Consider the following 26,131-nt stretch of genomic DNA (forward strand, 5'->3'; position numbering starts at 1 on the left):
TTGCTTATTTATATTTCTTACAGAGTTACAGATAAGTCATAACTTTTTTATATACTGTATGTGGCGTCCTATTGTTGGTCAACTGGTGAATTTTAAGTCAAATATTAATTCTGTTTTAACTCTGATTCATTTTTACATCAACACCCATGGAAAATTAAAGGTCTCTATAGCGCCTAAAGCTCTACTAATTTTGATATATCGCTAACTGGGTCTGTTTGGTGTTAAGCAGGTCGAGTAAAGGAGGTTATTTAAAGTGTTATGCTGGTTAACAGCTACCTGCTGTGGGGAGAAAACCTGTGACGTTGCTGTCCTAATAGCTAAACCAAAACCCCCAAATTACATCGATGCATCTCGTTCTTTCTCTCTGCACCTCCCTCTGTCTCACTTTCCAACAGAACGCTGTTTAACATGAGTCTGGTTCTGCTCGAGGTTTCTGCCTGTTTTCTTTTTTTTCCACAGTTACTTTGCTACATGTTGCCAAGAGCTGTGCTCATGGAGGATTAATGTTGGATCTTTGTAAATAACGAGTTGGGTCCAGTGTTTTTGTAGCGTCTTAAGATAAGATTTGTTATGAATTGGCGATATAAAATTGATTGATCACAGAAGCTTCTCCTTTCACTTTGTAACTTGCTACATTTTCATAAAAACATGTATAGGCCCTCTTACAGACACTATAAACGAATGTATACACTTTTTTAAATGGAAAGAAATACACCCAACCTTTCCTTCAGAAAAAGAAACACACAGAATATTATGGCTATTATTATTATTGTCTTTCCTCTCTCTGTGTTTTAGAATCACTGGACTCCATAAAGTCTTTTGCTTTTCTGTCACCTACAACAACTCTCAGCTGCATTTACATCACAGATTACACCCGCTTATTATTCTCCCATTATGCTGCATTATGGGCTTCAGAGCAGCACAATGGTTCTTACGTCTTGCCAGGTACAAGCTGGTACACTGAAGCACACACCCAAACACACACACACACACACACACACACACACACACACACACACACACACACACACACACACTGTCACTGGCTCTATCACACAACACTTTTCATTTCTCCCCTGTTATGCCTTTTGTTTGATTCCTGATATGAATACCTCATGCTAATGTTTGGCACATAGCAAAGACCCGTCCACTTGTTCAACCTTGAATTACAACCTGTCTCACTTTTTTTCTCTCTCTCCCTCTCTCTCTCTTGTTTGAAATTTGAAAGCAGTTGTCCAGCTGCGCTCCAGCCTCAGAGCAGAAGTTTCCCAGGTCTTTAAGTCCTGTCCCTTGTCAGGCCTCTACCCCCTTCTGTCCTCCAGCACCAGCCCAGCCATAACTGTACCACCACATCCAAGCAAGCAAGCAAGCAAGCAGGTTTTTAGACTTGGCCGAGTAAGTGTGTGTTTGAGTGTGTCACTCCCCTCCCCTAAGCACAGGTGGACTTATAGGGAACGCTGCCAAAATACTTTTGGTTTAGAGGGAGGGAGGGGTGTTGGCTGAGGTTGGTGGGTGTATCAGTTTTTTTTTTGTTTTTTTTGTTTTGTTGTGTTTCTTAGATAACCGTTTCATGGAACGGTACCTTTTCACTCCTCCAAATCACTGACACACCTTCAGAGCAAATTTGCCCCGCTCTCACTTTTACATGTCTGCCGGTGCGAAGACAGCGCTGAGTTTCCTGACAGAGAGGAACTGAAATCAAAACTTCTCTTCTTCAAAGGTCAGTAACACCGAACTGTCTCTTTCGCTCTCGATGTGTTTCTTTCTGGGGTTCTCTTCTCTTCTTCTTCTTCTTCTTCTTCCTCTTTGCCACGTCTCCTATTAAAGTCAGAATGAGAATTTCATATTTTATGGGTGTTGTGGTCAGATCGAGGCGTGCAAGAGCTGTCAGAATCACATCAAAGGTTTATAGAATCGCGTTCCTCTGTTTTCCTATTTGACGTTGCAAATTGCTCAGCATCTCAAACTTGTATTATCTGCCATGAAGTGAAAATAAAGTGGATGTCCAGTTAAACTGAGTGCCTCCTGGAAACTTTCCTTAAGTCCCCCCCCCCCTCCCCCTCCCTCTGTGAGAAGGAAACAAGTGAAAGCATGACAAAGCTGGAACAGACTGACAGCCTGATCGTTTAACTTTTCCTTGTAATTATAGCAGCAGCTTGTTGAGCTACATGAAGATTTATTTTTGCATGATTTAGATCTTTGTGAAACATTTTCCCTCATTGTTGATTGGTTGCAGTCTTATGGTATCACATCTCTGATTTGACGTTGCAGTAATGAGCTATCAGACACACGCGACAAAGTTTCTCTTCCAGGAATGTATCTTGAGAAATTCATTATTGGTTGGCGATTAACTTCTGTTTGACTTTCTCTAACAAACATGTGGGAGCAGAGGTGTGACATTCATAATGATTTCACTCTTCCTGTCGGTGACCCCCCCGCCAACGACAGTAACCTTTAAGAGTCTTAAAAAAGGCTGATTAAACAGCTGAGAAGTTAAGTGAGATATTATACTTCAATAGGTTGTTTGATTATGATGAGAATTCCAGCTAGTGCTCAACATTAGTAAAAATAGATGCTTCTGGGCTTTCTTGGTTAATTTCTAAGAAAAGGGTGATGACTACAATCCTTTATTAACTAATTATTCACGAATCGTTTCCTCTTGCAGTTGTGGTGTAAGAAACCACATTAGAGACATGTTCTTACAGGCACATTGTTTGTTCCTTTGTCAAACATGTGTGTTAAAAAATGTGAGGAAGTCATCAGATAAAAAGTATTAAAATGAGATTCATTAGTCAAAATTACGACATTAAAAAGTCAAAATCTGAAATGAAAACCTCAAAAAAAAGTCAAGTTTATGAAATTAAAGCCACATTTTGTTTCAAAATAAAATCAGATTTTTTTTATTAATGCTTCTAAATAGGAATGACTTTAAAAATCCCATTATTTTAATCTCATAATAATTACTTGCTATGTTGATATTTTTCTTTTTTTGCTTTCTCTGCCAAATTAACTTTTTTGCTTTCCATATGAGAAAATAAAGTGTGAAAATATCAGACACTTTAAAGGACGCGCATTAAACACATTCCTCAGCCTTCATTATTTATATTTCTTAAGGTTTATTTTTGTTTTTTTGTATCGAGCTAGGACAGTGGATAGAGTCAGATATGGGGGAGAGAGAGAGAGAGTGGGGAATGACATTCATGGGCCGCCAGCTTGGAGGACCTGACCTCCGTACATGTGGCGCACGCACTCACCACCAAGCTGCCGGCGCTCAATCAGCCTTCATTACTATTAATGCAAAAAAACAAGCATTGCAGTAGATTTGTGTAGCTGTCAGGTGAGGGGTTGGATGGGGATAAAGTCTAGTCGACACACACCTTCACTGATCACACACCCTGACTACAGGCCTCCGTCTGCCTCCATCGCCCACCTGGATTATGTGAACTGAACCTGATCTGTTCAGGTCTTTTGTTACAGACCGGTCTGAATGTTTGACAAACATTACCACAGGCTCATTTCATTCATGATTGTTCTATCTCACCTACAGCATACTTTACATGATAAGCTCATTGTAAACATCACCTGTGAGGGTATTTCCCTTTAGTGTTCATACAACAGTACATCCAGTGGGGTCAGTAAATGAGTGTAAAAGTCCTCGAATGAGAGCGGGAGAGAGTTGTGGAAGGATGTTTGAAGTGAATGATGATTTGGATTCATAATGAGAAAATGATGCATTGTGTTCATTATGAGGCTGACAGAGTGAATGAGTCCACACGCCTTCTTCCCACCTGACAGCGTGTGGGCATGCCTGTGTAACAGCATCTATACGTGGGAACGCAACATGATTTTACCCTCCACATGACACATTTGTCATCCTGTCAAGTATGATTTGAAGTCTTTAAGTCTGAATTTCATCTCAGACAATTGTAAATATTTGCTTTTTCACCATATCGCCAAATTTAGTTCGGGTTAATGCACAAGTGTTTTTATTGCATGTCCATAATGGCTGTGTAGTTGTTTGTGTGTGTATGAATGTGTGTCCGCCCTCCTCCGTAGATCGAGGTCCAGGTTTGTGTGTGTGTGTGTGCATGCGTGTGTGTGTGTGTGTGTGTGCGTGGAGTTGGGCTGGGTGAGTAAGCCGCCCCTCACAGATGAATAGAGGATGGGAGGAGGCTTGAAGAGGCTGCCGTGGGTGGGAGGCCCGAGCCCTGCCAAAAAAGCTCCTTCTGTGGGATTTGTGTACTTTTGCTTGCCTCACGAAACACAGCAAGCGCCTGGCTCCAACGACAAAGCAGCCATGGGAGGCAGGCGCTCGCACTCCCAGAGGTCAGCTCGATAGCACCCTCTCCGCTTTTCAAGATATATTCTTTCTTTCCGTTTGCAATTTCTGCATTTCCTTCAATCTCCTGTGTTTCTTTCCCTCCCTCTGTCCCTGCTGCTGCTTGTCATCGCTTTTCAGTATTTTTCCTTCAAGAATGTGACTGATCATGTTCGCATACTTTGACAACTAGGTCACACAGGAGCTCATCTTGAGCTCTTCACTGTAGCACCCACATCCGAAAGAAGCACATATTAATGTGAATCTACAGTCTTGATTTGCGCAAAGTTCCTGCACACACTGTTTACTTTGCATCTGTGTAGTATTCCTTTAAAGATTCATCAGAGGCAAACGTCTTACTTCATGAGTTTCTATTCTTTTTATGTAGTATATATTTTAACTTCCAGCCACACTGTAGCATTTATGTCTGAATTATGTTTACCTGATCAGGGTGGAGATGTGTTTTGCCGTGTTCTAGGTTAAAGCTACCATAAAAATACTTCTTAGTCACACATTTCAACAACTGAAATGTAAGTGGCAGCCACGACTTGTAACAGTTGTGAAATGAACAAATTGTGGGTGTTTCCTGAATGTTGTTGCCTAGATTAAAGAAAATAGGCCCCAGTAACCACCGGCAACCCACCTAACCTCAGTGCATTGACAAGCAAAGAGACATGGTTCTCAACTTGGCAATCAAGTAGAATTATCAACAAGTCGATAAGAGAACTGAGGCTTTAATCTGTGGCAGAGAGCGGTGAAGATGTTGCAGTAAACATAGAGTTTAATGTCATTCAGCATCAGGGAGTGTAACGGAGGTTAAGAAAAGAAGAAAGGCAAAAAAAAAAAAAAAAAAAAAAAAAAAAAAAAAAGAGCACGATTTCATAATGTCTAAAAGAAAGATCTGGGTTGAATAAGTGGGTCCACCCACCTGTGTGTGAGAGGCAGCGAGAGAGAGAGAGAGAGAGAAAGCAGGGCTGGATGGCAGTTTTAGAGACATGAGTGTGTGGGTTAGGCTAGCTGGCCTGCTTATGCTATCTAATCACTAGGAGAGAAAGGAGAGCAGCATGCCTTGATCCACCCACCCACCCCAGACAAACAGCAGTTAGCCTGCTAAGTGCTGCTACATGTGGTCGCCTTGCAGCTCGCGGGCGAACACGTATGAGATCAGATGTGACAGAGTCTGCAGGTAACAGACATTCGGCACAATTATGTCGTATTGTGTGCCGGGGAGAAGGGGAGATGTGTCAATCTGGCAGCTACTACAGATCATGACTGCAATGTGTAGGGAGTGTGTGAGTGGTGGGTACACTCAGTGTGAACAAGTAGGGGCCTCAATCCAGAAGATTTCAGGTAGATAAAAAAAAAACTCCTAATGAGGGTTCAATGCGAAACCAAATCAAGCTAATTTGTTTTACCCTTAGGCTAGAAACAAAAAAAAGATAAGTGACTGATTCATTCATAAAACAAGCAATACACACATTAGGGAATAAAATCACATTTGTTAAACGTGTCTTAGTGTTTGATTGTAAGCAGCCTTATTAACATGACCTGTGTAACTTCTGTGTTGATTTTACTGCCTTTCTTTAAGGTCAGTTACCTGTGTGATACCTGAGTGGGTGGGCTGAGATTGGCTCCAAAAATAGCTGACCTACACCTCACACTTGTGTATTTCAGAGTGTGCGCGAGGTTGAATGTGGTCCACCACCTTGCGAACAGGAGTGTGTGTGTGTGTGTGTGTGTGTGTGTGTGTGTGTGTGTGCCATGACAGGCATCTGTCTCCCCTGCCCTGCAGCCTGACTGGTTTTAATTAGGAGGTGCCAGAGTGCCCCAGGGCTCTCCTGCTGACACACACACACACACACACAAACATGCGCACACACTCACACACACACTACCTTAGGGCAGACAGAGGCTGTCCCGCCCTGCCAAGGCTGGCCTCGGTCTCGTTATCACCATAAGGAGTTGTCCTCATTCACCCCACGACCCTCCCGACACGCAGACAAATAATCACACCGAGAAAACGAAGTGAATGCAACACAACGCTGTGTTGGGTGTGACGTTTGTCTCCTTGTACATTTTGTTTTCAGCTGATGTTTGAGAATAAAATTACATATCTAAGCACAGACGAGTAAAGTAAGTAAAAGAGGCCTTAACATAAAGAATTATCACATTTGTCTACAGCAAACACCTTCTCAGACATGTGTGTTTCCATTAGTTCATAGAACATATCACATCCACCTGTGAAACACTGTAACTCTCTCTAAATATGCAGCACCTCCCTTCTGGCAGAGCCTTCAAAACTGATTAGGATGTTTGAAAAGAAGACACAACCTGAGAAAGTAAAAGCCCAAACAGACAGCTCAGCAGAAAGTGAACGCCCTCACCTCACTCACTCGAATGGCATGCTCCAAGGTGAGTCCTAACGACCTGAGAGCTGTGACAGATAGGTGTGTGTCTCTGTGATGGAGCGAGTGTACAATATGCCTACACACATGCCTGCCTCCTTTTCTGTATAAGCAATGATGCATCTATCTGTGTGTGTGTGTGTGTGTGTGCGTGTGTGTGTGTGTGTGTGTGCGTCTCTGTCCTTGGACTTGTGGAGACGAGGGGTGTAAACCTGGGAGGCTCTATCTCTGGACTGTAGGGGGATGATTGACTCCCTTTCCTGCTTCGCTCCCATAGCAGGCCACACCTGGTGTGCGAGGCAGCAGCGTAAAAGGCCAGAAGTTAGGCTGGTTGAAGAGAGATAAACTCCAGGGAGGGTCTGCACAGTACTTCTAACAAAAACTAACATTTTTGATTGAGCTGGTTAGTTGTGTAGTTTGAAGCTGCAATGTTTTGAAAACCTTCAGAAAAAAACGTTATCCCAATTTCCCAATTCTGGAAGCCTATATCTGGCAATTTCTGTAATTCAGGCAACGCATTAATGGCTAGGTGTTGAACCTACCTCCTCAATTTTCTTTTTCCATTCTTGATACATTTACTTCATCCACATTTATAAGTACAAAAGATTGGATGGGAACTGATGTGGGGCATCATCCCAGAGAGTCTTCCATATTAGAAACATGTTTGTTCTTGAACCACATACAGTATATAACCCCAAATGAGCAGAATGACACCCTTTTCAAGCATCTGCCAACTATAACTTAACACTGTAGGAAAAAAAAAAATCCAGTTTATAAAGTTACAACATGTTTTGGTTAGGTCTGAACCTAAAAAAGCACTCGGTTAGGATTAAGGGAAGATCATGGTTTGGGTCAAGATCACTATTTCGTAAATGGCTAGGGACCTTAGTCATCATGGTAACAAGAACACCATCGTGGTCCAGGGTAAAAAAAAAAAAGGAACAAAAGGAAATCAAACATCTGTCTTCCATAAGTAAATAAGTAAGTAAATAAGTATGTTTAATTCATCCATTCATCTACCTACACTTACTTACACTTTTGTCTTCAAATGTGTTTGAACAACACAACTGTTTCTTTTTTATATATTAAGGGGCGATGGACTATACTTCCTGTAAATCAGGAATATAAGCCGCACTGCTATAGAAGACACAGATGGCTTTTGGGGGTCTCCCAGAGAGGAAAGAAACTGTGTTCCTGCGTGATGATTTTCACCGTGTTCATCTGCATGTTCAGTTTCTATGCAACTGTGAAGCTCTTTCAGTACCATCTGTTTTGGAGTTTGCAAGTCTGCTAGTAGTTGTACTCTTTGAGCAAAGTTATGGTGTGAGTTGTGAAGTACGGACACACAGCCTGCGACCCATTTGTCTCAATCCGCGCTGCCCCCCCCCCCCCCCCCCCGCCCCCCCACTTTGACTTTTCAATCAAACCAGCACTCCAAAAGGTTTATTTACTGAACAGTATACCACCCTTTTCTTCGCAAAAGCATGTTTATGACCTGACAAAAGCTGTTAAAAAAAATGTTTTGCACGTTTCATCAAAGAATTAAAACAGATTCCTGCAGCTTTTTTGAAAGCTCCTGCGGAAAGGCGACAGATTTAACCTTACCTGGGACTTCTTTTAACATACAGGTGGCTGAAAAGGCAGTCTACCATAAGATGTTCTAAGATGTAACAAGATGCAAAAGAATGTGCAGGTAGGAGGTCGGGGGGGAATCCTCCCCTAAAAGAACATTGTTATAATTGCAGTATGCTTATAAAAGCCTTTAGTAGAGAGACCCTTCAGGGACATGTAGTCTAATATTTTTTGGAGGCTAAATCCTGAGAAACTTTTGCAAGATCTAACAATACCTTTTGCGGCCTTCCCCGGTCTGTTTCTCATCAGCTGAGTATTGCTTTTGCAAAACCAACACCTCTTCGCAATAACAGAAAGGTAGACAGCAAGCTACAACCTGATTTTCATCAGTAAGAGCCGCCCCTGTGAGCTGGACAGCCGGCCTCTATGCACAGCCGGCTGGGAGCTGAAGGAGCAGGGGCTGTCTACAATGTGCAATACTGAAAAATATGCATCTGTAAAATACTCTTCCTGAGTCTCCATTTATTTCTGACCTCTACCTGTGTGACTAAATGCAATTATCCCTTTTGATGAAGTTTGTTGATGTCATACATCCACTAACTTTATAGCTCTTCTAATGATGTATGGGTGATGTATGCACTTTGTAGACGGTCCCTTAGACACTTGAGTCTCAGCCGGCTGCAGCATAGCAGTCACTGTATGTATGTTGCCAGCATGCAGGATGGCTCGTACTGATGAAAATCAGCTTGTGGCTCTCTGTCTACCAGCGTACTGAGAATTAAAAGAAGTGTCCGTTTAGTAAAACTAATGTTTTGGCTGATGAGTTCTTCACCCAGGAAGGCTGAATCTGTGTATCCCTCTAACTTCCCAGAAGTCTGATATGAGTTCATAAGTGTCCCCTTGCCCTAAATGTCTGCCACTTATGTGAAAACTGTGCTGGCACTGATTTACTTTCTTTATATTTGAGGCCCATTTTTAAATATTATTATAATGAACCCCTCCCCTGGTGTGTGCCTTCTGTTCCACTATGCCTATGAACTAAAGTAGCAAGTCACTTGGATGACAGCTTTTGAGAGATCTTGCAAAAAAATTAAAAAATCTTGCAATACCTCGAAAAAGTATGGCAAGATCTTGAAACAGTTTCTCTGTTTTCAATCCAGGTCCCTTAAGGGGCTCCATATTTTAGAGCATTTTGAAATTAGATAATGAGAAAAAGACCTTGGTTTTTACTTAAGTAGCCTAAGATGTCACCAAGGGCCCCTTCTTCTTTTTGGCTGATCGGATTAACGCTGCCTGCAAATATCACAATATTGAAACTGACGGAAATCCATTAAAGCAAGAACTTTAATCCTCGTGTATGACAATTAAAATGTATGTGATCAAATAGCTTAACGTAATAAGAAGTGTAAGCAACAATTTTTTGTTAACAGCATCAAATGATCATCAATCAATAGATATTAACCTTCAGCAAACTAAACAACAAGCCTCTTGTGTGAATGTCTGGCTGTATTGCTGCATCAACTATCCTTTTTAAATAATGAGTTATTCATTTAGTCGGAGACAAGAAAAAAATGTTGAGACTAAAAATATTTTGCTGCTTTGTTTTTGTGCTACTGAACTGTAAGCCAAGTTGAGGCCATCATCAAAGTCTCCATGATATGAACTTCATGTAATGATGCCTCACACCCCCCCCCCCCCCCCCCCCTCCAAAGAGCCAATCTGGTGCCCTGGTTTGTGTATCTCGCTGGGCACAGCAGGTTGCAGTAAACAGGTACGCTGAGACGCTAGACAGAAAGACAGACAGACAAAACAGATGACTCTCCGTCCAGCCCGTTGAATCCTCCTGCCGTGTGACTGTTAGCAGTTTAAACTAGCATCCGCACTCTTCTTCTATTGTTTGGTGTAGCCTAAACCCCACAAACAGGGGAAACACAATCAACAATTTACCTTCACTGAACTGATGCAATTTTTCTTTTAAAACATGATTATTTGATGACTTTTCTGTTTTATTTCGCTGCCTGTTGCAAAACACTTAATGACATTGTGCTCTTAAAAACTAAGGTTATATTATTTTAATTCATCATTTTCCAAAAACAACACACATAGATGACTTCCTATAAAATAAAATAAAAATAACCAATCTCATACTTACAGTACATTACTGTAACTACATTTGTTGCAAGCAAAATCACCATGTGTATCTGCCTTTTAGCCTTACTTCCCTGTATGCACATAGCAGTTAAGGCTTTACACACAAAAGAAAATGAGCTGCAGAACAAATCAGAGCAAGGTTACATATTTCATGTCTGCATTATTAGACACATGTTTTGTGTCAATCAATGCTTATACAGTTTGCAGTACAGCCTCCTGCAGTTTTAGAGACTTTGTAACAAAGCAGCTCACACAGGTACCACTTACAGCGTGTTGCTATGACGGCAGCGGCACGTTTAGAATAGATAGGCCATCTTATAGGACGGCAAATGTTGTTTTTCTGGCCGTCTGGCTGGCCTGCTTGCAGTTAGTGGCTAACCCTGTTTATATATACAGAGATGCCAATGTGAGCTGGCCTCAGCTCTCACCCTGTACAAAACAGTGTAAACCCACAGGGCATGGGCTGCGGTTTGCTTTGGTCCATGTATCCCTCAGGGGGGAAGTGGGCATAGCAGTCTGATGTACACTCTGATTTCGACTTGTTTGTGGAGGTTAACTCAACAATGTTCGACTGCTTTCACTGTGTGACGGTCGGTCACGGCTTATACATGGTTAGACATATTTTAGTAGACTTAAAAGTTGAGGAGCCACTAAGATAACAATGGCTGACTGCACATTCTACGAAATTGGTCAGATTAGTTTCTAATTGGTCAGATTAGTTTCTAATTGGTCAGATTAGTTTTGAATTGGTCGATCATTCGTTTTAGTTTGATTATCCTACCACGGCTTTGATCTGTTTTTAGCTCTGTCTCGAGGAAAGTAGATCCAAAAATAAATCACTCAGGCGTTAAAAGTTGTCTTGCCAACTTAATAACAAAAAAAACCTAAAGTATTAAAACGAGTGCGGTTTAATTATGTCATACAGGAAAGCCTAATGGCTGTTTCAGTTCCTTTGAGTGTGCTATGTCATAACATTTGGCCGGTTTGTGTCTGACATCAATACGCACACCCTTAAAGAGGCAGAATTGTGTGTAGAACGCTTTCTTGTTTTTCTCTCTCACCACTTTGCACTTTCCCTGCACAATAAATGCCCCCCTTCAACTCACGCTGAATAGACTTCCTCTTCTACACTGAAGCTTAAGGCTCATTTCTGAACCTCTTTTACCTCCTCCTACTCCTCCTCCTCCTCCTCTCGCCTCAACAAGGTGGTGTCTCGCTCACCAACAGTTGCCCTGCTTTGGCGCTTTTCTGACTCAAAACAGGAGTCTGATGTTGGCCCCCTCTCTTCAGCCTGGCTTTTTGAAACCAGGTCCTGCAACCAATCGCTTGTGGATGAATCTTCAGGGTTGTGGCTGGTTTCTCTCTCTTAGTCAGCTTTCAAGTAACATATCCGCTCAAATTAACCGACTGAAAGTGTGTGCTAATGATTTTCAAAAGTTGGTCCGCTTCAGAGAGTATTTATGGGGGGGCTGTCTTGCACAGAGGTTTCCAAGATAAATGTTTGTTTAATTTGAGTGTTTACTTTTGTGAGATGGTATTCAAAACTATGGCAGGAGTCCATATAGGTGTAAAAGTGAAACTAAGCACCTTTAAGATGCAGTTGTGTTCTGTTTCAGTCTTGTTTGTCTCTTTATCTCAGCTTGAGACTAACCGAAAGAGGTGCGCAAAAATAGTTTCCCAACTTTTCTCTCTCTCTCTCTCTCTCTCTCTTTCTCCCATCGTTTTTTTTTTTTTTTTTTTTTTTTAACCCTAACCCTCCGTCTCCCCAAACAACCCCTTCCAGTTTCTTTCCCCCGGTCCCTTTATACCAAAAATCCACTCAAACACAACTAAAAATTCATTTTGTCTGACCTAAATCAGAGGGTGTCTGCGCCATGGGCTTATTACACAGTGCGCTTAAACTTGTGTTGTGGAGGAGGATGGGGTATTATTATCTTCCAGCTACCCACCCTGCTATAAAAACTAGTGGTGCGACATCTCCACAGCGCAGTGCTGCTGCCCTCCCTCCCTTCCTCCTCGCTCTCTCTAGCTCGTCCTACATGAGCCACACACAACAGTGAGCCTGACTCTTTAACTCCACACTCGGCTGCACAGACAGACCCAAGATTCACACTCTGCTCTCCTCTGGTGCGCTGCTTCTTCTCTCCTCCATTGGATATTCCTCCCCGGGTGCTTTTTATTTATTTTTTTATTTTTCATTTTTTTGTGAATGGGCATCAGTGGCTCGTGTGGGGAGCTTGTGAATGGACTGACTTCCCCGGCTGACTGACTGACTGACTGACTGACTGACTGACAGGCTGGCAGAATAAGAGGTGTTTCGGTTAAAGAGGGGCAATGCAGAGAGGTCAAGCGGGAAGCCACGGAGCCGTTTAAGAGTCTGGAAATACAAAAGACACGTGAGGCGAATCGAGAAGCTTAAGGTACGGTAGGTTGATGCTTGCTGAAAGCTGAGGAATGCTGGGAGACGTATCGAGACATGTGTGATTTCATGTGGGTGCCAGAGTTTTAGAGCGTGCACATGGGTGTGTGTGTGAGTGTGTATAAGTTCTTTATTTTGTGTCACATTGTTACAGAGGGTTCATGTGAGTGTGAACAAGCTTGCACTTGTGTTACAGTGTGCACACATGCATCACTTTGCGCCCCTATTTACAGAGTGTTTATATGTCTGCTCATAAAGGCCTGACAAGGTGCAAACAGGTCAATAAAGTCGCTTAAAGACTCTCATAATTATTTAGACTTTGGTGTAAATATTGTGCTATAAAATTCTTTAAATAGCAGGTGCATTTATAGCGTCACAGCACATCTTGGAAATGTCAAACATAGTAGTTTTAGTGGACTTAAGTATGTGTTTTGTCTCCAACGGTAATTATACATTTCAAATTTAGGTATTCCATATCTACACGACATTCTCCTTTAAGTCCAAAACAAATACGCAGGTAGAAAAGTAACAAGTTAAAGATGATGTTTGTGAGGGTGGACAAAATCAAAAAACATGTTATGGATTTGAGCTTGAGCTGCAAATTACTGTTTTCAACACACTTGTTGTCAGCCAGCTTATCGACCTCTTTACTCACGGAGAAAATGTCATGACCAGTGTTACCATTCAAAGTGTTTACCAGCTGTTGTTTTCATTTCAATATTAACGCACGTCTGGACTTACTGGTAAAGCGACGATCAGGTAAACGCAGTTAACGTGTCGATGTCTGAGGGAAATAACAGAGAAATAACCAGCGGATCACTTTGTGCTGTATTGTGTATCACTTCCTGAATGACTGCATCCTCTTTAAATTTATGATCAGGAGTTAAACTCCGACTGAACATGTAGTTAAACACCTCCTCAACACAAACTGTGACAGGAAATTCACTGCAATCAATGTCAAAGCGATGACATGTACTTCATGACATATCAGGAATTCTGATTATATCCTATTAGCTACAGGCCGGTTTTCACTTACACCTGCTAATCTGGTACAAAAATATTTCAACTGTTCAACCTATTTTTATCATTTATTTGTTTAAAAATAAATTCTTATCATGTTCTTAAAGAAGCATCTTTATTTTCAAGGATTTTCAAAATGAACTAATAAACAAGGATACATATTAAACCAAAGTTTAACAATAAAACTGCAGTAATATACCCTCCCTGTTGGAGTTAAGTTTTTATCTTATAATACATTTATAATATTTGTAGAGTTCAATAAGCTCTTTTGTTGATTCTGAGGCCAGAACCAAACAAAGATGAAGAGAAGCATGAGGTGACAAGTGTAGGAAATAATCTGCCCTTCGTTTCATGGTCAATGGCCGAGTAGTAATTCTCTTAATCACTCTTAATAACTCTCTTAACGGATTTCCAGCAGCCCAAACTGTAAACTTTTGTTTACTTCGGGGGTGAGAGAGAGATAATGGTGAGTAGCTCTGGGCCCCCCTGAAGGCTCCAGAGGAGACACTTAGTGCAAACACTCTTTAAAGAGCAGAGTGCATTGAATCCACCTGGAGATCTCTGAAGACCACGTCCACTGTTTACTTTTTATTATTTTATTTGATTATACTTCGGGGAGGGGGAACACAAATTTGGTTTTAATTAAAGCATTAATTGTTAAATATTAGTCGAAACTAATGATGTTGGATAATGGAATATAATAAGGAATTTATCAGCACGCCTGTTGTAACATTTATAACCCCTTCTATATTGGGGCTAATGATGCCACATTTCTGTACATTTCTCAAACTCTGATGACAGTTTCCTACCAAAAATGAAATATTTGCTTGAATTTATAATTTGTATGGAAGCAAAGTAATGTCCTAAAACATATATTTTGGTTCCAGGAACTTTGTAAATTTCATACAAAAAAATAGTTTCACGCAGTGCTCAACTTTTAAGCCAAACTTGTGCACCTAAATAATCATATTTTGCCTCCACGTCGTTATTTTAAAGATAAAATACACAGCCTATGTTTTATAATTGGCATTACATATGCTGTTCACCCCTCAAATTGACAGCAATTAAAACCAGATTTACAAACTCCCCTATGTGGCCTGTAGGCTGCAGAAAAAAATTGTCATTTAAAACCTCCGAGCGAGGAACAGGTGCACTGGTGTTTTACAGGTGATAATGGACTACCTCACACTTCAGGTCAAATAAACGTCCTCTCCTAATAAGGGGGCTGAAATTTGGCTGTCAATACGATCACTTATTGGCTGTGCAATTGTCCGTCTGTGACAGTTGTTTAGCAGGTGTTTGCTATGGGCAGTCAGTGACAGGAGTAACGTTTGGGCTGCTGCTGATTTAGCAGGAGGGTCAGGTGGAGGCGCTGGCCTGACAGGGATAAACTGGGCTTTGGCTGTTGTATCTTAGAGGCCAAATGAGTGTCTTGCCCGTGACGAGGGTTGAGATGGACATTAGCTGCTGATTTGTGGCCTGAGCGGTCAGGGCTTGGGACAAGTTAGCCGCTCTACCCGGGGCTTAATGATGATACTGCTGCAACAGGAGCAGCGAAGAGGAGGAGGAGATGAGAATGATTAGGGCGAGGTGGGGGTGGTGGTGGTGGTGGTGGTGGTGGTCAGAGCCCGGAAAGCAGATGAAGTTCTTGGGAAAAAGAGGACAGTGAATGGAGGTGACACATAATTTGGGGTGGGAGTGTTGAGTTGAAAGTGTTTGTGACTAAGTGAGGCATGAGAGGAGACGTGGTCGAAACAGGCAGAGAGGCACGACTGTTTATTAGAGGTCAGTTTAATAATTGAGATGAGCTCTTTATGAATACTTTTAGACATAGGGATGACCTATTGATAAGGTAATCAGTTTAGGTATACATGCCTGAAAACGTGCCATCGCTGATTATTGCAAGAAAACAATCAGATTTAATCCATCAATTTTATTTATATAGTGCCAAATTACCACAACATTTTACTAAAAGAGTCGGTTTGGAGTTTTTAATTCACAGAGACAAGAAATTATTCCACAGATGTGCAAGCAGCAAAATAAATCAATAAATTGTTTAAAAAAACTAAAAAAAACTAAAAAAAACTTGTAACAAGCAGAAACCTCGCGCAGAACCAGAATAATTGGTGCACAAAATATAACAGCAGGTCGAACAGTTTTTTTGAGTAAAAAAAAAAAAAAGAAGTTGGATTGTCCTTCTATGACTCTGCTACAAAAGTCAGATGGATAAAGAGCCGAATGACTTACACGGTAATTATCAGAGGCCTTTCACAAGCCGTCCCCACCCTGGCTGCTCCGTTGGGTGGAGGGGGGGGGGGGGGGGGGGGGGGGGTTATGTGTGTGTGCAAAGGGTTAACGCTGTTGGCTGATGAAATGTCGTTCCAGGACCTTGTGGTGGGAAAGCTGTGCCCTCCTCCCCTCCCTGTCTATGTGGCACATCCTCCTCAGATCCTCTCCACATTGTAATTAGGGGCCTGCCGCTAAGAGCTAGCGTTAGCTGGTGGCGGGCAAACAGTGGGAACGGAGGGGAGTGGTGCTTGCTGGGGCACCAGGCGAACAAACAGCAACAGCAGCACGTGTCCCATAGTTCCAGGAGTGGGTGGGATAGATCGAGAGCAAACGAATGACAGCGGGTTGGCCTAGCCCTCCCAGTCTGACTCTTTTTCTCTCCCTCTTATCCACTTTGTGTTGTTCCAAGCTCTGCACTATTGTTTGCCTTGGCAGGCTGTTACAGGGAGGGGCCCCTCCGCTGGTGTTTGTGCAACCTGTTAGGGAACTTTTAGGGCCATCTGATCTCTCCCTCGCTCTCTCACTGGAGATTCTCTCACCTTTTACCCAAGCTTTTTTTCTTTTATGGATGATACAGTATACATGTGGTGTAAAAATAAAAGATGTATAAAATAAATAGTTCTGTTCTGGTAGAGACAAAATAAATCTGCGTAATCTAAGCGAATTTTTTATGCAAAGTGATAGAACATAAATTTATCTTTTAATGTAATGTAATTCTATAATGAGGGAATCCTACTTTGAAAATGTATATATATATATATATTTTTTTAAATATGTTATTATCAGCAGACCAGGCCACTGTAACGTTCTTCTTTTTTGTTTTACTTCTCCATTCGAGGTAGTTTGAGGGAGTTCTGCCGATTATGTCTGAGGGCCTATATCTTATACCATCCCCCCTTATATAGACACTTTAATTATGTCCACACTGTATCAATGGCATGAACATAGCAACAGTTACCTAGCAACAAGATCGACATGAATAAACTACTTGTGAGATCGGTTTCCAAGTTGTATACCTGCAGTTGAACAATGGGATTTTCTGATATCGTTTTTTTTTACTCCTCTGGTGTGAGCCACTGCAGCAGGAAAAAAAGTGAGACACTTGGTGCGTGTGTGTGTGTGTGTGTGTGTGTGTGTGTGTGTGCGCATGGTTTCAGGACATTTAGAGGCAGTCAACAATGCAGCTGCGGTGAGCGGTCCCCCTTCAAAGTATTTATCTACACATGCCTTCAGTGACCACCAAGTGTGGACGTCTAAGTTTAAGCTCTATTCATAGATGTGAATGAATGAGAAGCCTGCCAGAAAGGAAGTTTTATCACTGTAACTGTAAACAAGAGCACAGTGAATCAACAGGTAGGAACTCGGAAAAGAAGACTTTAGGAAAAAGTAAGAGAGATTTTTCAGAGAGAAGAGGAAATATCTGCTGTATTACATTCTGAGTAGTCGTGTTGTAAATCAAATGAGGGTGTCTGCAAAGTAAGCATTTAGACAGGATACAGTATCAAGGGTACGATCTGACCTCTTTTGTAGTTCTCTCGAGTGCTCACCACATCCCAATCACTCACTGTATTGTTCAAACTATGGTATCAGTTTGCTTCCTGCACATATCTGTAGAGATAGAGGAGAGATGGACATCACACAAACTAAACTTCTCATTACTTGTTACATAGAAAAACGTGTTTCCTGTCTTATCAAGATGATGGCCTTCCTTAACTCACACGGTTGTGACACATTCCTACAGGAAATTGTGATTGAAGATTGAAAGATAAAAAGTACAACGTGATGCTCGAAATGAGACATGCTGTATTTACCACTAGTTGCCTGTGCTGCACAGATGGCACACAAACACGCATGTCAACAGTATATTTTAATAAAGATAGACTGTCACTCATTGTAGTAACAATTTCAGCTTTGGTTAGGAGCCGATTCAAGTTTCTTATTTTTCCTTCAACCAATGAAGCTCTCCCATCAGTGTTATTTCAAACTGGTATGCAAGTTGAAATAAATGTTTTAGATTGCTTGTTTTATTTGACTTGATGTTCCCCTATCGCCCTCCTGTTGGCACCTACAGTTCTGGTCGTGAGATTACTAAAATGATAACAATACAAATCCTCATTTGCTGACATAGCAAGAAACTATGAGGATTCATTTATTAACTGCTCTTTGTCGTTGTGAAAAGTAATGTTACCAAACTTCAAATCCCAACAGAAAATAATCGAAGGACAAGAGTTCAAATACATCTTTGAATGAAAAGCAGCTGCTAATTTCCAATTTTTCAAGGACTTAGAAAGAAGTAGGACTTAGAAAGGTGGTTAAGATTGATTTTTTTACTCCTTTAAAAATATATGGCTCCAGTTTGTTATCCATATCTAGATTTATTATTTTCTCTAAGTCTGCTCCGGATTAACAAGTAAAATCTGAGAACACATGGTACAACATGAACCAAATTTAAGCTTTGGCGATCAAGTATTAAACATTAAACATTGTAATTTTCCTATATTACGTGCTCTCCTGGAACAACCTTATTTTTTTTTGAGTTTTGGAGAAAACAGATATGCCAAATGCCAAAACAATAGGCAATATGTTCCCTATCTTTTCTTAGAATTTGGAAAGATAGTCACAAGTTTACAAATTGGAATAAAACCTCTCTAATGTGTGACAGGCTTTCAGTATTTTCACAACATTAAACGTCATGAAGGATTTTTGAAATACACTCAAAACTGTTGCATGTATCAAATGACTTAAATAACTTTTTAAAAATTGCCAGGGTTTAATCTTCACACCAATAAATCTCAAGCTTTTGTACTCACACATAAAATCATGATTTATACAAGAAACAAACTATAGAGATAGGATAATTGACAAAGTGAGGAATAATGGAGACTTGACAGCAAAATGTGGGTTTTACTAAATCTTTTCAGTTCATCCTTTTCGGCCATCTATTAAAAGTTCATTGTTTTTTCCTTCTTCTAGGTAACCAACAAAGGGAGGAGAATGGTTCATCACAGAGAAGATGACCTGATCGGGATTCCCTTCCCGAATCACAGCAGTGATGTCCTCTGCAGCCTCAACGAGCAGCGGCGTGATGGGCTGCTCTGCGATGTTATCCTCATCGTCCGTGATCAGGAGTATCGCACTCATCGCTCAGTGTTGGCCGCCTGCAGCCAGTACTTCAAGAAGCTCTTCACAGTGGCCACCACTGATGGCGGAGACCACCATCAAACAGCTGCTGTCTATGAAATCGACTTTGTAGCTCAAGAGTCTCTCACTGCCATCCTGGAGTTCGCCTACACGTCTACTCTGACCGTAACGGCATCAAATGTTAAAGAGATCCTGAACGCGGCTCAGATGCTGGAGATCCCCTGCATCATCAACGTCTGCCTGGAGATCATGGACAGCGGGGGTGAAGGCGGTGGAGGAGGAGCAATGGAGGAAGGTGAAGAGGATGAAGAAGAGGAGGACGCGGAGGAAGACGAGGAGGAAGATGAGGAGGAGGAAGATGAAGAGGAGGATGTGGGTTCGAGGAAAGATGAGCAGGAGGAGGAAGAGGACAATGTCAGCGAGAGATCTCTGCAGTCGTCAGAAAGCAGGGGGGAGCAGACGCCGCCGGGGATGGAGGACTCGTCGCCTCCGGGCACCTCTCAGTTCCAGCAACAGTTTGAACTCCACAGAGAATCCTCACAGTCACATTCTCCAGACACCATGAGAGGAAAGCAGGTAAAATAGATAGATATGGTATTGTACGAAATGGGCGAATACTCAAATCTGTTTGGCTTCAGGGTATCTATTATTTCTGACAATTGGACACGTTTGAAGTAAAGTTAGATTTTGATTTGGGAAAAATGACATGGCTTGTTCTCTAGGCTATATTGTAAGTTACTGATTTGCATGCTGTTAGTTCTCTGGTAAATATTAACCCAAGCTACATCAACAATAAGAATTATGTCTGGTTGCCAAATACAACCCAAGATCCATAGCAGGTATTAATCAAACCTTCAGGTGAAGTCATTTAAAAACTTCAGATATTGATAGCAAACGCATGAAAACATGGTCTGAATTATGGTCTAATTTATAGATTATTTTGTGGTATATGCGGGTTAAATACCTTTGAGGTGTCCATTTTCAGGAATTTATTGAACTCTAATCTTGCATTGTCCTTGACATCATCATCATCAGAAGAAAACAGGACCTTAAACTTTTCAATTGTTCTAAAAGGCCGACATTTCTGTCTTGTGTCGCAGGAGAGTATGGAGAGTCGGGCACTGAAGGATTTCTCCATCGAGTCCCTCCTTCAAGAGGGGCTGTACCCCCGTATGCCAACACTCGACAGGAGGGCCAACTTTTCCCCGCTCCTCCCAGGCTTCTACCCCTCCATGTGGGCCACAGACTTCTCCACCTTCCCAAAGCAGCTCCTGGACCCGAGCCGCCACCAGCATCCGCAAACCAGAATTCCTCACACCTTCCCCACCTCTTCTCCACACGAGACCTCCAGGCCCCTCGATCTAGCTGTGAAAAGAGAGATCATAAAGGAAGAGATGAAGGAGGAAGTCCCGCTTAGTCTGCTGCACGGAAACTTACTGAAGGAGTTTGTTGGCTCAGGCCTGAGCAGCTCCATGAATGCTGGATCAGGGCCGTCAGAAGGCCACACTATGGCGCCAATAAAAGATGAGGCGGACTTTCGGTCATACCTTAGTTTCCTAAGCTCTGCGTCCCAACTAGGGACACTGTTCCCCCCCTGGCAAATGGAGGAGGAGAGGAAGATGAAACCCAAAGCATCGCAGCAGTGCCCCATCTGCAACAAGGTCATCCAAGGGGCTGGGAAACTGCCTCGACACATGAGGACACATACAGGCGAGAAACCATACATGTGCACTATCTGTGAAGTACGATTCACAAGGTATGTCAAGCAGCACTTCTCACAACATCATTGTGTTTTCATTATTATTGTTTCAAGCCCTGCAGAGATCAACTTGAGATCTTCACAATACTGTGTGAAAACAAGGACTTTGTCATGTAAAAGAGCAGAGTTATCGGAAAATTACCCCATGTTATTTCAACTGAGGTTAATCTGTTTTTTTTTTTTACCAGATTTGAATATCAAAGAGCTGAGATCAAAGAAAAGAGAAAGTGGAAATCCCCTTCTATTAGTCTCTCTGCATTTGTGAGATCTTGCTCACCTACTTCCTCCCGCTAGGCCATATTTTCCACTTGTGTTTAAGACCAGACATCATTGTTCTGTAAATCATCAGCTTTCACTTGTAGAAGTCAAGATCTCCAAGAAAAGAGAAAGGCGGTATTGCATTTGATGTGTTAACCTTTCCGCCCACAACAAACTGTGAAAACATGTGGTTTTTGTTTTCTTCACAGACAAGACAAACTGAAGATCCACATGAGGAAGCACACAGGTGAGCGCCCCTACATCTGCCTCCACTGCAACTCCAAGTTTGTCCACAACTACGACTTGAAGAACCACTTGCGCATCCACACGGGTGTGCGTCCATATCAATGTGAGCACTGCTACAAAAGTTTCACACGATCCGACCACCTACATCGACACATCAAGAGGCAGAGCTGCCGCATCTCCCGCCCCCGACGGGGACGAAAGCCAGCCACTTGGCGATCCACGCCCACAAGCAACTTCCTGTGCCCCCCCACTGCTACCAACAACCGGTTTGAGGAGAATGGGTTAAGCCCGGCTTACCCGGGAGTCAAGAGTCATGGACTTGGGGAGATGCTCGGCCTCGGGAACAGAGGTCTGGGATTTAAGAGTGCGGAGGGTACAAGCAGGGAATGTAGGGACGAACGGCGAGCAGAAGGAAAGCACATCACAGAGGAGGAGGCGACAGGAGCAGGGAGGCAGAGGGGAGTGTTCGCCTTTGCCCTGGCTGGAGAAGAAATGCTTACCCACTCTCCATTTTACACCACAACCTCTGATCCCTGGACCATGAGACTGGAGCGAGCTCCACCCATCCCCGAGCCGGCCAAATGAACCACGGTGTGAAGAAGGAAACAAAAAAAAAAAAAAAGGGACAATAAAGAGAGTCTCTCTAAACTGGTCTGCTTCAGGACGCTAAAGCACCTTTTTGAAAAGTAAAAGAGATCAAGGAACCTTTTGAAGCCTGCTGAGGTTGCAGCACTAAGACAGATTTTTATTTTATTTTTATGCTTGTTTAAACACATTCAAATTAAATGATTTCTCAGATGTCATATTGAATAATTGTTTCAGGCCTGTGGATGTTTACAATATTTTTGATAGCATTTAAGAATAAACAGTTTGACACTGCTAATGATGATGTTGGAACAAGGTTGCATAGAAATTGCTTTAGTTATCTACGATGTTGTCTTAAATTTTCTTTATTAAAAAGTAGAAAATCCTGCAATGTACCCTGATGCAAGTTGAGATGAGGCTGAAAAGTATTAATATGCAAGAAAATATAAATCAACACCTTAAGCAGCAACTATCATACAGTACAATGACAAATGGAAGAATTAGTGACTACAATGAATGTAAACATTTTTAAAAATATAAAAACACTTTTGAAGTAAATTGTTTCAGTTCTATATTAAAAAAGAAAGGGAGTAGAAGTTAAAAGCTATTTTGGACGTTGTGTTTATGTGTAAAAAAGAATCAACAGTCGTTTTAACATCAGGGCATAGTCTGGTACTTGTCCTGCATGAACTGTATGTTTTATTCTAACATGATTATTTAATTTCCCCCAAAAAATGCAACCCACTTGAAGTCAAGATGATAAATTGAGATATTTGTTATTGCATCATTTTCCTCTACTGCCTTGTTCTGATTTGAGCTCCTTGTCTGCACTATTGTACATAAACTTTTGGCCATGGTGGTATTAATTATGTTTGCAATGCTGATGATGTTAAACAAAGACTTTGAGGCATCCATCCAAAGACTCGTACTTTAATATTTCACAGACTTGAATAAGGCTTTGTTTAAATGTGTATGAATTCATGTCTTCAGAGGATGTACATTTTTGGCTAATGAACTGCCGCTTTAGCACAATATGCTCGTGTTTTTTCTGCTGCATTAAATCAAGAGGGCTTGAGCCCATTTTTTTCTCCATATAATTTTCATCTCTGATTTGTTTTTAAAGAAGTTCAAAAATGATTTGAATTGAAACGGGAAAGTATTTTCTTGCTATTTATGCGTATTTAAATGATTGAGCCTTGGCTATATTTTGCAAATCTGTTTTATAAAGACACTAAATGTTGAACTTTGCTCTTGTTTGGGAGTTTGTTTTTTTGGAAAAATGACCAAGTATTGTGTGTATGTGTGTGTGTGTGTGTGTGTGAGTGAGTGACTATTCTGATGTTTCTATCTTTGTGAGGACCAGTATAAACCTTGACTCCGAGGACACTTTGGATAGGAAATGGAAAGCATTTTTTTTGTTTTTAAAAACACAGCCTGAGGTAATCTTTTTTTGTTTAAAGCAGATTTGAGTATAAGCTATGGAATACATTTGAGGTTAGATTTGTAGTTGTTATTGTTATCAGTCAGAGCAAGGGAATACATATTAAGTTAGGCAATGGTGTTAGAATTATGGATAGACATCTTTAGTTTGGCTTAAAATAAAAATCCCTGCATAAATCTCCAAGGGGGAAAAAACAGACCATTTCTTGGTTTTTAATCGGTAATGCTGAATTTAACCCAACTTGGGAAATTTGACCAGGTTCTTTGCGTATGATTTTATTTCTTAATTTTTGCATTTAGCAACAAAATATGAAACTTCTGAAAAGTAATGTAGCGGCAAATTAAATTTCAGGTAATAGTTCTTGCTTTTCTGTCACTCAGACATATTTAGTCTGAGTTTACATCGTTCTAAAATCCATCCATTTTTATTCAATTCAATTTCACAGTCACTGCACTTATATTCCTGATTTGGTCTTTAAAATTCACACACTCAACAGGAACGAAAATATTAAATTCAAGTACCATAGGAGTCAACAAAAAGAATACGATTCAAAAATAGTCTTTTTAAATAATCCATATAAAGTAGAATCATTTTGAGTGGGAGTCCAAAGAAGTATTATGGCTGATCTTAACAGCAAGTCAATGAGCACTTTAGGAGATGGGCATAACGGCAATCATGGAAGAGGTATGTTTTTTTTTTTTTAAATAAACATATTTAGTTTCCAATAAACCCAAGGAAGTGGGTTTGAACTTTTTGACTTTATTTGAAAGGACAGTGGATAGAGTAGGAAACCAGGGAGAGAAAGAGTGAGGAATAAAAGGTGCATCACGTCGGACTCGAACTCAGGCCACCTGCTTGGAGGAGTATAACCTCCTTACATGAGGCGCAACCTAACCACTAGGCCATCTGCGCACCCCCCCCCCCCACCCCTCCCCCTTTGCCAAATTTAATTACATCCTCAGAGTTTGGTCTGTTTTACTCCTGCAGAAACTTAATGTGCATTCCCATGAAAACGAGACTAAAATTAGCAACATACAGTAAATCAAATGTTTAAAGTTTGAATTTTATCTTCTCAATATTGTTGTTTAAAATAAAACCTCAGAGGGAGCAAGTTCCTCGGATGGAAGGCGGTCAGAAAAGGCAGCAGCTAGAGAAGCCTGCTGAAGTAATCCTTATATTTGTGTTATAGATTATACATCTAAAATACTTATTTCTTACTGATCATTATTGATGAGACACGGAGAGTGCAGTAGAACGTTTGACAATGAAGGACAGACAGACATGAAGTTGTCGCTGTTAGCAGGTTTGCGTGGGTCTTATTACGGGTGAAAAATTATATAAACTTATTTGTAGACGACACAACAACATGCTGCATGTGAGTTGTGTATTTCTTTGCGCATTACACAGAAACAACATATTTCAATGATACAAATAGGCTTTAAAAGGAGGAATAATGGATCATCATTTTACTGATTCAGTCTGATCATATTAATATTGTATCTCAATATTTCAGAAATGGATTAGTAAACTCTCCCATATACGGTAATTCACAATGCAGTGGTGTTATCAATTGAGAATGCATCATTCTGCAAAATGAAAGACGAACAGACAGATAGTTTAAGAGATACTTTCCCTTGCTTTTGGTAACAGAACTTTTTTCGTTATCTCAGAAAAGCTTTTTTTCCACGGCTGTTATCGGCTCAGTGCAGAGCAGAACTCGTCTGTTTCTTTGCCCTGACATCTAGTGGGGAATAACTGCTACTACACCTGACCCTGTTTGTATCATCGTATGATAAAGACCTGTTGTTTGTCTAAGTATGCAGTTTCATTCAATAAACAGAAGATTGATCTTGAAATGGCTCAAATACATTGTCTGTCTTTGAGATTCTTACAATGAGAAAATACTCTTCCTGACTTTTTTTGTTTGCCGTTCTGAATGAGTTCCCACGTTGAGGCTCATTGAATAAGCACAATTTGATTGGTTGTTTGAAAGGTCCCCTCCATCCTGATCTGCCTTTGTCCCTCCAGGGGGCGCTAGAGACTTAAGATTGATTCCTACAGCACTTCAAGTCAAAAAAAAAAATTGACTTCAGACCCTCTAAGTGAAAAACAGTGACTCTGCGGGTCACTGTTTTTAAAAAAAATGTATTTAACCAGGAGAAAACTAATTGAGATAAATAATCTCAATTACAAGAGTGTCCTGGCCAAGAGGTGCAGCAGGAAATGGTTATGGTAAAACTACTCATTCATGGATATGTATTGTTTCTTTTCTTCTTTAAAACTACTGGTAAAAAAAAAAATAACGGCCTATAGAGAAAGTAGAAGACGAAAACACTAAAATTAGACTGTGGTAGAAGTTTTTTATAGGACGCACATAGAGCACAAACCTCAACCTCTCATGTGGGTCAAGACAGTCTGCTGCAGCTGCTTCCTGATGGTTTCACTCGTTTCTTTTCACTGGGTTAACTGGTGTGATGAAAAGGCTGTTGTGATAAACTCTTCACCTACAATAATGGAGTTGTCGGCA

The 26,131-nt window shown here is 41.1% G+C and overlaps 1 protein-coding gene across 2 annotated transcripts; it reads left to right on the top strand.

The window, feature by feature from the left end:
• Window positions 1-1,581: 1,581 nt before the first annotated feature.
• Window positions 1,582-23,411, top strand: LOC132992160 (zinc finger and BTB domain-containing protein 7C). 2 transcript variants are annotated; one of them, XM_061061320.1, is made up of 4 exons: window positions 1,582-1,720; window positions 19,148-19,891; window positions 20,416-21,071; window positions 21,542-23,411. In XM_061061320.1, exons 2-4 carry the CDS (start codon window positions 19,169-19,171, stop codon window positions 22,161-22,163), a joined length of 2,001 nt encoding a protein of 666 aa, XP_060917303.1. In that variant the 5' UTR covers window positions 1,582-1,720; window positions 19,148-19,168; the 3' UTR covers window positions 22,164-23,411. The 2 variants fall into 2 exon arrangements, with proteins under 2 accessions (XP_060917303.1, XP_060917302.1); XM_061061319.1 differs by lacking the exon at window positions 1,582-1,720 and adding an exon at window positions 12,422-12,866.
• The last annotated feature ends 2,720 nt before the right edge of the window (window positions 23,412-26,131 follow it).

Source organism: Labrus mixtus, chromosome 17 (genome assembly GCF_963584025.1).
Source record: "Labrus mixtus chromosome 17, fLabMix1.1, whole genome shotgun sequence".
Classification (NCBI taxonomy): Eukaryota; Metazoa; Chordata; class Actinopteri; order Labriformes; family Labridae; genus Labrus; species Labrus mixtus.

Excerpts from the sequence above, each read along its gene's own strand:
- LOC132992160 (XM_061061320.1), top strand. The coding sequence starts at position 19,169 with ATGGTTCATCACAGAGAAGATGACCTGATCGGGATTCCCTTCCCGAAT. Across the intron at positions 19,892-20,415 it reads ACACCATGAGAGGAAAGCAG|GAGAGTATGGAGAGTCGGGC; the intron begins GTAAAATAGATA and ends CTTGTGTCGCAG. Across the intron at positions 21,072-21,541 it reads TGTGAAGTACGATTCACAAG|ACAAGACAAACTGAAGATCC; the intron begins GTATGTCAAGCA and ends TTTTCTTCACAG.